The sequence below is a fragment of the Nilaparvata lugens genome, chromosome 12, assembly GCF_014356525.2.
Source record: "Nilaparvata lugens isolate BPH chromosome 12, ASM1435652v1, whole genome shotgun sequence".
Taxonomy (NCBI): domain Eukaryota; kingdom Metazoa; phylum Arthropoda; class Insecta; order Hemiptera; family Delphacidae; genus Nilaparvata; species Nilaparvata lugens.
The window spans coordinates 3,623,949-3,636,302 of NC_052515.1; the positions used below are offsets into that span (position 1 = coordinate 3,623,949).

Here is a 12,354-nt window from a genome sequence, read left to right on the forward strand (position 1 = left end):
AAATTTCTATTTGTAATAGATCAAACTACAGGATTAAAAATTTTTGTTTTACCCACAATGCCAGATTCTCGGCTTTGTTTACTACTGGCGCGCATTCTGGTTACGCACGGCACAGTTGATCTGAAGATGGCGACATGTGTGTGTAGGTTTTGAAAAATGTTGACGTTGAATCGGTGCATTTCTTGTAATGAAATTAATTTATTTAGTGTATAATGTCAGAAACAAAACGGGCAAATCTTACAACATTAAATTCAAACAAAAGTGATAAAAAACCAGTGACAACACCTAAAAAAACAGTGCGTCTGGACCTCAACTTGATAGAGCCCAATGAAGATGAATGTTCTGTGTTCAACTTCACTGCACTTATCAAATCCCTAGAGGCAAGTTTTATTACTAAATAGTTAAGAATTGCAACGTGTAATATGCTTTAAATATGGTAGAAAGTTTTATCTGTGCACTGTACCCGTATCTTCCTTATTTCACCTGCATGTTTAAGAATTAACCTTTAAATTTTGTAACTGACCAGTTTGCACTCCGGCAAATCTCAGTGTTTAATTCGAAAAATATTTATTTTAAAAGATATTCATTTGTAATGTTACTATGCAGTCGCCATATTTAATGTTATTGCATCTATTTTTAACCCACAGGTTATGGTTCATTTGTTTTCTAACCTAGATTCTGCATAGGGCGTTGTGGTGGTTTCATGGAATTTATTTCTCAAAATTGGACTTGCCTGAGGGATGAGGCTACTCCATTTCATGAAATCGATGCTTTACGCTCGTATACTATTTGGAAACGTCAAATTTGTCACCCATTTATATTTATACTGCATCAATATTGTCATCAAAGTTTACGTCGTTTTTCATGTTTACACTTTCTATTCTCTTCAAATACTTTCACAAATATCATTTAAACATCTCAAACCTGACACCCTCATTTGATGTGCCTATCTTTTTTCCTATTGTTACATGATGGGCGGGATATTCTGAGGCATTTACCTCTCCCGGCCGAGAGCTTGCTAGCAGTCACGTACACTGTTTCCCAACTTCTTTGCTGAATTTACATTTCCTCCTCAAAATCATATCGCTTATTAAATTTCAAGTTATCAGAATCAAATTACTTTGTGGCATGTCATTCTTGCATGTAATAATTATCTGCATCAGTCATCATTATCGACGTCCTGATTTTAGTTACTGTTATTGTATTTTAAACAACACTAGTTTGCAATGTTGCTGTTCAATTATCTTTCATTTTTATTCGTCAAATCACGTAAATTTCTACTTATAATAACGTGTATTGACGAAATTTCTATTAGCCTAATTTGGTGCTGAAAAATTAGCGACTGTCCTTTCATCTAACTGTCAGTTTGTTAGAACTAAATCTCACGTTTAAAATCAAATCCGGTCACCATTTTTAAATGTGTTTTATATTCACAAGACAGGATGACCTACGTGTTCACAAATTCCTTCTCCTTTTTTCTTACCAATTTACCCCTCCCCCTTGCTATTTACAATGCCGCTGGTTTTGCCACTTTCCTAGATGATGATGATGATGATGACGATAGTGATACTACCGTACTGATAACGTGTGCTGTGAGAGAGCGATAGCTGCTGATAGCAAGAGATAGCCAATGAGTTAGTTTCCGTTATCATGTAGAAGTATTTTGTGGATAACTAGCCCACATTCAATACGAAATGTTTTGAAGATTGTGTGTGTATTTAGAGTTGGTGTAACGTGTTTATCACGCTGGGTTCAATGTTTTTTCTTCTCGGGAACATTGCTATGCGCAGTAGAGTTGCGCAGTGGTCCGGCAGTGTTGTCCTTGTGGGGTTTGTTGTAGTGTAGGCTATCTCAGGGAGTGTCAAAAATTTCGGGAATTAATTGTTAAAAATTGAGTGTTTTTGAGAATGTGTGATGGTGTGAGGTAGCGGTGTTGTGGTGGGGGAAAGTGTGTGAATGATTATGATGACGACGATTTCCTGACCGATATTTTCCGTGGCTTGCTTTCCTGTGCAGGAGTGAGTTGTACTTGTTCTCCGTATCTTTGCTCTAGAGGAAAGCTTGATCCCAGCTCCCTTGCCTCTCCGACAGACATTGTTTCTTGGCCTGTCTGCTGGCAGACATATTGGAAATAGGGCCTTTCTCTGCTTGTCGCCATAATTGCAGTAAAGTGTGGTTAGCTTTACATCTGCTCTCGCGGTTGAATAGCCTTGCTCGCTAGGCTAATCTTGTAGCAACCTGATTTTATAGCGGAATCTCGCGATCCTTTCGTTTCACACATGTTTTAATCAATAACTGCGATGAATTGATGTTGTAAATGTAGATTACGTTCGAAAATACAGCAATCATTCCTAAAAAATAAACTATATGACCGTAAATGTTCTTATTATTTCAATACCTTTTCATTCACAGAAAAAATCAATACTATTATTCTTGTTAAATAGTTCAATTAATAAACAAAAATAATTTGAACTTGACCTATTTTTGAAAAATTGATAATTTATTATTTTGTACTCAAAACCTGGGTGGAATGTTTGTTTTGTTTTTAGGAATCTGTAAATTGTGGGAATCATTCCGAGATTAAATGATTTTGATACTTGATAAAAAATCAATAATATTCATCAAAACTTATTTAGAAAAAAATATCTTGTCAATTACGATTTTTTATGAATAGGATTTTCGTTGAAGATTGTTAGATGAAACAGGTTTGAATAGTTTTCTTCAATGAAGTTCAGTCACGAGCTGTGAGTTTGCGTTTGGATGGGTGACCAAGGTAGTACAGGTTACCCGCTTACGGCTAATTTTCCACTCTCTTATCTGTCTCTCTCTCACAGACACTCACTCTCTCCTCTTTCACTCTCTCACACTGTCGCGCGCGCGCTCTCTCACACACACACACTGTCACGCTCTCTTTCTCTCACACACACACGCACTGTCACTTTCTCTTCTCTGTCTCTCTCACTCCTCTCTCTCTTAGGATACACGCGTACGGCTAATTCTTCACTCTCTCTCTCACACACTGTCACGCTCTCTTTCTTCTCTGTCTCTCTCTCACAGACACTCTCCTCTGTCTCTCTCTCACAGACAATCTCCTCTGTCTCTCTCTGAACTTCTCTTCGCCACTCGTCCACTCAACTTCTCACCCTCTCTCTTCTTCCTCTACTACTTCCACCTTCCTCCTTCCACCCTCCTCCTCATCCTTATTCTTCCTGCTCCCCTATTTCTTGCTAGCACCCTCCCCCCATCCTCTCATCTTTCTCTCCTCCTCCCTCTTCGCATGATTTATTTTCATTCGACTCCTCCCCTTCATATAAGCCCCTCTTCATCCTTATCTATACGACTGCCGTAGTTTATCATCTCCGTTATGTTCTTCCTCTCTCTTCTTCGATGGAGAGTTAGTGGGAAGGATATTTTAAATATTCTTTCCGAAGAATGAACATTCATATGTCCAAAGCTCCGCCAATTTATGTAGATGCATAACAATATCAACTATAGTTATTCCAAATTGCTTTTTTCATATCATATTTAGTTCATTAATATTATTTCCTTAGTCTATATTATGTAAATTCATCTATAATTTTGCTGTATTGTAAGCTATTGTATATTAGTGTATAAGCCAGTATATATTGTAATCTACATAAATAAAGTACTCAATCAATTCGTCTTATTTTCTTGTATTTCTTTATCTTCTTCAATCATTCTTTGAATGAATGAACTACAGTACACTACTGTAGTAGAAATGGAATCATTGTTTGTCTATGTATTAGGCAAGGGAAAAATAAATAGGCTAATGTTATAGTTAGTAAAATATTGATATAAATGAATGAAAGAAAGTAGAGTGGAATAATAGTTGAAAATAATTAGTCCGTCATCTACCCATGTCTGATAATCAATTACCATTATCAATAATTGTTAATTACTGAGTTATCTGCTCTAATACTAAACTTTAAAATAAAAATAACGGTTAAAATGTCATTTATCATTAAATCCATATCAGGTCATTTAGTTCATTCACTTGGAATTGAAAAAGAAATTAGTTTTTTCCAAGATGTGTTTGAAATAATCGTAATTATTTTCAGCGTACCACTATCATTTCTAAAGCTTATCTCTGTTGTAAGTTAGTTGAATACTTCACAGGGAATATCAGTTATAAAATTTGTAGTATAAACATAATAAAATATTTATTTTTATAGGTCTACTTTCTTCTTTTTACTTTCCTGTTAATGAAAGTTTTTAATATGACTAGTTTTATCCTTGTATAGCTGAAGAAAATTAATATTTCTGGTTTCTTTGTGCTGTGCGTTGATAAAAATTTTCTTCATTTTATGCCTTATTTGCATATCATTCACCTTCTTTTCTAGCATAATGAATTAAAGGTCTATCAATCAGCGTGTCATCTGTAGTGATTGTAAATTGAAAACTCAAATTTCGATTAGATAAGAATAGGCTACTCTCTAATCTTCAGCCTATATGACTTGACACGTATCTTATTTATGTAGAAATGTGTTGCAAGCTATAGGGACATTCACCTTATAAAGGCGGTGGAACCGATAGAGTAGTAGATCCTCTTTATTCACTATAGCGAGGTCCACGTTATAATGGCAGTGTGTGATTTGCAATGGTGTTGCTATCCTTTCGTTTCACACATGTTTTAATCAATAACTGCGATGAATTGATGTTGTAAATGTAGATTACGTTCGAAAATACAGCAATCATTCCTAAAAAATAAACTATATGACCGTAAATGTTCTTATTATTTCAATACCTTTTCATTCACAGAAAAAATCAATACTATTATTCTTGTTAAATAGTTCAATTAATAAACAAAAATAATTTGAACTTGACCTATTTTTGAAAAATTGATAATTTATTATTTTGTACTCAAAACCTGGGTGGAATGTTTGTTTTGTTTTTAGGAATCTGTAAATTGTGGGAATGATTCCGAGATTAAATGATTTTGATACTTGATAAAAAATCAATAATATTCATCAAAACTTATTTAGAAAAAAATATCTTGTCAATTACGATTTTTTATGAATAGGATTTTCGTTGAAGATTGTTAGATGAAACAGGTTTGAATAGTTTTCTTCAATGAAGTTCAGTCACGAGCTGTGAGTTTGCGTTTGGATGGGTGACCAAGGTAGTACAGGTTACCCGCTTACGGCTAATTTTCCACTCTCTTATCTGTCTCTCTCTCTCACAGACACTCACTCTCTCCTCTTTCACTCTCTCACACTGTCGCGCGCGCGCTCTCACACACACACACACTGTCACGCTCTCTTTCTCTCTCACACACACACGCACTGTCACTTTCTCTTCTCTGTCTCTCTCACTCCTCTCTCTCTTAGGATACACGCGTACGGCTAATTCTTCACTCTCTCTCTCACACACTGTCACGCTCTCTTTCTTCTCTGTCTCTCTCTCACAGACACTCTCCTCTGTCTCTCACAGACAATCTCCTCTGTCTCTCTCTGAACTTCTCTTCGCCACTCGTCCACTCAACTTCTCACCCTCTCTCTTCTTCCTCTACTACTTCCACCTTCCTCCTTCCACCCTCCTCCTCATCCTTATTCTTCCTGCTCCCCTATTTCTTGCTAGCACCCTCCCCCCATCCTCTCATCTTTCTCTCCTCCTCCCTCTTCGCATGATTTATTTTCATTCGACTCCTCCCCTTCATATAAGCCCCTCTTCGTCCTTATCTATACGACTGCCGTAGTTTATCATCTCCGTTATGTTCTTCCTCTCTCTTCTTCGATGGAGAGTTAGTGGGAAGGATATTTTAAATATTCTTTCCGAAGAATGAACATTCATATGTCCAAAGCTCCGCCAATTTATGTAGATGCATAACAATATCAACTATAGTTATTCCAAATTGCTTTTTTCATATCATATTTAGTTCATTAATATTATTTCCTTAGTCTATATTATGTAAATTCATCTATAATGTTGCTGTATTGTAAGCTATTGTATATAAGTGTATAAGCCAGTATATATTGTAATCTACATAAATAAAGTACTCAATCAGTTCTTCTTCTTTTTTTGTGTTTCTTTATCTTCTTCAATCATTCTTTGAATGAATGAACTACAGTACACTACTGTAGTAGAAATGGAATCATTGTTTGTCTATGTATTAGGCAAGGGAAAAATAAATAGGCTAATGTTATAGTTAGTAAAATATTGATATATATGAATGAAAGAAAGTAGAGTGGAATAATAGTTGAAAATAATTAGTCCGTCATCTACCCATGCTTGATAATCAATTACCATTATCAATAATTGTTAATTACTGAGTTGTCTGCTCTAATACTAAACTTTAAAATAAAAATAACGGTTAAAATGTCATTTATCATTAAATCCATATCAGGTCATTTAGTTCATTCACTTGGAATTGAAAAAGAAATTCTTTTTTTCCAAGATGTGTTTGAAATAATAGTAATTTTCAGCGTGCCTCTATCATTTCTAAAGCTTATCTCTGTTGTAAGTTAGTTGAATACTTCACAGGGAATATCAATTATAAAATTTGTGGTATAATCATAATAAATTATTCATTTTATAGGTCTACTTTCTTCTTTCTACTTTCCTGTTAATGAAAGTTTTTAATATGACTAGTTTTATCCTTGTATAGCTGAAGAAAATTAATATTTCTGGTTTCTTTGTGCTGTGCGTTGATAAAAATAGTGAATCTTGGTTTTAAATCATCAATGATTCAATATTGTAGTTCCTATTAAAGTCAGTGTACCGTTTTATATACCATAATCATATTTTTCATTTCTCCTACAATCTATTCTATCTTGAATGGCTCTCACTTTTGCAGACTTCACATTTTCCTTTTCTTCATTTTATGCCTTATTTGCATATCATTCACCTTCTTTTCTAGCATAATGAACTAAAGGTCTATCAATCAGCGTGTCATCGGTAGTGATTGTAAATTGAAAACTCAAATTTCGATTAGATAAGAATAGGCTACTCTCTAATCTTCAGCCTATATGACTTGACACGTATCTTATTTATGTAGAAATGTGTTGCAAGCTATAGGGACATTCACCTTATAAAATCGGTGAAAACGATAGAGTAGTAGATAATCCTCTTTATTCACTACAGCGAGGTCCACGTTATAATGGCAGTGTGTGATTTGCAATGGTGTTGCTATCCTTGTCTATCATTCAACAAACCAGATGGCGCTATCGCTTTCATGCTTTGCGATGTTGCCACATCGTTTATCAACAATGTAGAAATTTAACTAATTGACAAAATATTTTAATCTCAATCTTGAAAATTTATTATTACACCTTTTAAAAATATATTTTCTTGACAAATAAATATGATTAACTATTGTTAACAATAATGAACAGTTTAATTGATCAGATATACCAGTATCAGCTGTTTGGGTGGCAAGACTGAGATCTGGCAACCCTTTTCTCCTATCTTCCTACACAAACATTATAACGTGGACCTCACTACAGCTGAGTATTTTAATATGGATGGAGGGATATTTAACAATTATTTATGTTTATATTTATTATTGACATAATACTTGAGAGTAATATTTGTATTATAGTGCATATAATTTAAGGAATTGACATGATTATTTGTTTTAAATAAAATTTATTGCCAAATTCAATAATTCACAAATACATGGAAAACAAAATTCAGTTTCATACATTATAAATTTACTAACAAAATTATAAAGGCTTTCATTGAAACTAAATAATAATCTAATATGTATAATATTGGCGTTGCAAGCAAAACAAAGTTTGTGCGCTAGCAACGAGCATTCAGTTTAGATCTTAATTTAATTTATGGTTGACGTTTCCAATTGTTTATTCTGTATACTTGAAGGAATAAACATTATTGTTTTATTTATATTTTTACAAAGAAGCACTTATTGGGAGAGAAAAACTAAGGATACTCCTTGTACTATTTCTCTCTCAAATTTGTATTATTATGTTAATTTCCTGTTACCACCGCATTCTATATTAAGATGCGTACAGATATACGCGCCGCGAACATGAGAAATTCACTTTTAATCAGCTGATTATATATGTATTTTTACAGAAACGGTAAGATACAGATATAAAAAGCTTGGCATCAGCTGATTAAAAGTGAATTGCCCATGTTCGCGGCGCGTAAATCTGTACGAACTTTAGATAGCTGTGATTCAAGTTATTCCGCTATATTTAATGTAATATTAATTAGGATAGATGCGCTATCCTTTTCTATCTCTGCGACGTTGCCAGATCGTGCTTTAACAATGTAGAAATATAATTAACAAAATATTTAATCCCAATTATCAAAATTTATTATTTAATCATTGAAAAATATATTTTCTTAGCGAATAAAATATAATATTGATTATTTTGTTTGTTGCAGAAGAAGCAATTGAAGAAGAAGAACAGCGCAGAAGGGAAAGTGAATGGCATTGCCGATCCGTTCGGAGAAGATGATGAAGAAGAAGTCGAGAGGATAGCCAGGCAGTTCGAGGAGAAATATGTGAGTATATATTGTGAAATTCACTACCAAATGTCAGCGTCGGTTGAATCAGTCAGCATTGATGTTATAATATGAGGAATACTGACAGATTGAAGAGAAACTCGCTTTAGTAAGATTCACTATGAACTGTCAGCATTAGTTGAATCAGGTAGCATTGATGTTATTCATAAGGAATGCTGTCAATTTGTCAAGAAAAACTCACTTTGGTCTCGTTTATTTGTTACGTCATCAAATTTAAATTCCTTTGTTGCAGTTGCACAATGTTATAACTTCAATTATAACTTCAATTAGTGGTTTGGTTAATATCTTCTCCAATTATGATAATTTCAATATTTTTCGAATAAAGATCGTGAAATCATGCTCAGTTTCACTTCATTTATTCATTTAACCAATACAATGTGGGATATACAGGGAGACCCCAACAAAATACTCCCTAATTAAACAATTCACAATGTGTCGATTTAATTGTAGGCCTATAGTTGTTTGAAATACATATATGTAGCTTTAATAGGTGTAATTCGTTTTTGTTGTTCAGTAAAAAATTGTCAGTCTTCTATTCTATCAACAAATCTTGTAGCATCTGTTTTGATTTTTCTTTATCTTCAATATTCAAACTCATTTTATTTTGCCATAAAATAATACAGATTGATAAAATAAATATTCTAACTTACAAAATGGCACTACCGGCAAAGAATAAGTTGTACGCCGGCAGTGAGTTCGAACAACTAGGTACAGCAAACATGTCAATAGAAAGAAAATATCAATCTATAGAAAATAATTATCTATTATGAGTAACTCTATGTTGAGTAACTTGAACAGGTCCGAAATGTTATTCATTTTTTCTAAGGAAAGGGTTAGAAATTAGCAAAAACCAGTTAAACTAGTTGTGTCATGGTGTCAGTAAAGTAGAAGGGGAAAAATTGGTTTATTCCCTTGACGTTTACTGACATCTTTCAAATAAAAAAAAAATATTCAAGACTGTACAGTAAAGTGAATTATTATAGATAGACCTACAGTATACTACCTTACAAATTATTATGCATTATACTGCATTGCATAGTTTTGTATCTGTATAGGGTCCTATGTCTTTTTGAAGGGTGTGATACAGCATACAGGTGTGAGGGGTGAATTACTGTTTATTTCGAAGGGTATTCATCGGAGCCAATCATTTGTGAGGGTTACTAGGACCCTCTAGAAAAAGCCCTAGAGAGGGATCTGAACAAAGACTTGATTGTAGTTGAATAGTATCCATCAGTCAACTTAGGGTAGGCGCACAACAGTTAGTCAAGACACGACAAGACATAATCCGACACGACAAGACATGATCCGACACGTTTAGTCACAATACTACTTCACATTGTGGCTTATGACGCAACTCACACTGATTAGTCATTGCAATTAGACATGTCTTCATAAGCAACTATGTGAAGTATTGTGACTGAACGTGTCTGATCATGTCTTGTCTTGTCTTGACTAACTGGTGTGTGCCTAGCCTTACAGTAGAGTGTGTACTGCTTCCTTCATATATTTTCGCGGATATTTTTATTCTAGGCTGGCCACCAACGACAGGACATGCATGATGAACATGTGTGTCATCAGTGAGAGCTGTTTAACAGCATCTTGTAACAATAATAATAAACAACGAATAACAATATATTATAAACCACTGGAAAATTAAAAATTATAATGATAGAAGAATAATTTAAACCTCTAATAGATCAGCGAAGAAAAAATAACAGAAAAAATTGGAGATACAAAAACCTAACTTTGCTCGAAGCATTTCGCTGTGATGAAACAACAATGTATGACGACATTAATATCATGCATGTCCTACCGTTAGTGGCCAACCCAAGGGTCTTTCGCTAACTTGAACTATATTTAGGAGGGAACAGACTCTCCAATCAGTTTGGCCTGCGGTTAGCTAATTTCTTTTACACGGCAGAGCATCAGGTATTTTATCAGCACACAGTACAGAGAAATTATACTCAACACTTATATCACAGATAGCTCTTTTCCTAATTCACGATTTTGTTTCCTGTGATAAATCCCTGCCGTACACTTCAACCGATACAAGAGTCCAAGGCAGAATCTTCTAGGACGAAAAAGGTTTCGCCTAGTCCACATGTTTGCCCAGTCTCCAATTTGACCAGTACCCAATGAAGGCCAGCAGTAGCCAGCGTTGGCAAACCACCCATCCACACACTGGCGCTGGTCGTCATTGGCCTCCATTGGGCCAACATGTGGATGCGGCATTATAAATTAGAGATAAATTCTACCGGCTAAAACTAGACCTAGCCACATTCACTGGTACTGATATGTGAGAATCCGCCTTAATTTGTATCTTCTCGCTGGTATATTAGAATGAATTAAGATCTATTTAATGTTGTTTGAATGGAGACAAAAGCCGTTGCTACTCGTACCGCGAATTAAGAGCTACGATGAGAGCGACTCGCTCATTAATAGATATTTGTGAATGACAGCAATTCATTTAGCCAATCTGTTGGCAAAAACCTTGCTACTCTTACCGTGAATTAGGTGCCGGCTACGATAAGAGCGACTTGTTCATCGAAAACAGAACTTCTTTCATTCATAGATATTTGTGAATGAGAGCGACTATTTCATTCATCTATTTGTTTTTAGAATGACAATAACCGTTGCTACTTGTACCGTGAATTGTGGGCCGGCTATGATGAGAGCGACTCGTTCATTCATCTATTAATTTGTGACTCATTCGTGTATTTTTTTTTGCAGGGTGACAAGACTATTCATTCATGTATTTTCATTCATCTATTCGTTTGCAGGGCGACAAGAACCGTTGCTACTCGTACCGTGAATTGGGGGCCGGCTACGATGAGAACGACTCGTTCATCGACAACACGGAGAACTGCGACGAGGCGCTGTCTCACGAGTACCAGACCGACCATGGCGGCTATTACGTGCACTCGGGGCCACTCACGCTCAAGCGCGTACAACTGTGCGACGATGATGGCCCCCCCGACGCCGGCGACGAGGTCAGGGGCAAGCGTCGCAAGGTGAGACGCTTGGACATTTCAATTCAATTGAATCCATTCATACAGAAAAGATAGCCACGATTTGTAGAATTCATTCAAAGTTAGGAAGTTTTGTGTCAAATTTAGATGTTGTGTATCAAGTTGAGATGATACTGTATCATATTGTGTTGATATTGTATCATGTGTGGCGATACTGTATGATATTGTGTTGATACTGTATCCTGTGTGGTAATACTGTATCATTTTGTGGTGATACTGTATGATGTGTTGTGATACTGTAACATATTGTGGTGATACCATAGAGAAAAGCTAGCATAAGAAGATAGCCCACGATTTGTAGAATTCATTCAAAGTTAGGAAGATGTGTATCTAATTTTGGTATCGTGTATCAAGTTGAGATGATACTGTATCTTGTGTGTTAATACTGTATCATGTGGGATGATACTTTCTCATGTGTGGTAATACTGTATGATATTGTGTTGATACTGTATCATGTGGGATGACACTGTATTTTATTATTGTGTGATACTGTATCATGTGTGGTAATACTGTATCATTTTGTGGTGATACTGTATGATATTGTGTTGATACTGTATCATGTGGGAAGACACTGTATTTTATTATTGTGTTCATACTGTATCATGTGTGATAGAAAAAAGATAGCATAAGCAGATATTCCATGGTATAGGGCGTTTATGTTCCAGATTTCACTGTTAAGTCAATCAATTTCAGGGCCTTTGACATAACTTGCCGACTGCTTTTAGGCAGCCGGGACCGACGGCATGATATTCTATACTCAAGTCGCTTGGTAATCGGCGTTTTGAGTCACAGTACAATTCAGAGGGTAGCCCTG

The 12,354-nt window shown here is 35.2% G+C and overlaps 1 protein-coding gene across 10 annotated transcripts in view; it reads left to right on the plus strand.

Annotated features, from left to right (window-relative positions):
• Nucleotides 1–111: 111 nt before the first annotated feature.
• The window catches only part of LOC111060191 (ubinuclein-2), a 55,704-nt gene continuing 43,461 nt past the window's right edge, over nt 112–12,354 (plus strand). For 8 of the 10 annotated variants that reach the window (XM_039438657.1, XM_039438662.1, XM_039438661.1 and 5 more), the window contains exons 1-3: nt 112–380; nt 8,371–8,490; nt 11,292–11,522. In XM_039438657.1, the coding sequence (XP_039294591.1) occupies nt 213–380; nt 8,371–8,490; nt 11,292–11,522 (519 nt within the window). In that variant the 5' untranslated portion in view covers nt 112–212. Of the gene's footprint in view, nt 381–1,617; nt 2,019–8,370; nt 8,491–11,291; nt 11,523–12,354 lie in introns of those variants that run through there. The other 2 variants (XM_039438665.1, XM_039438666.1) reach the window with 2 other exon arrangements.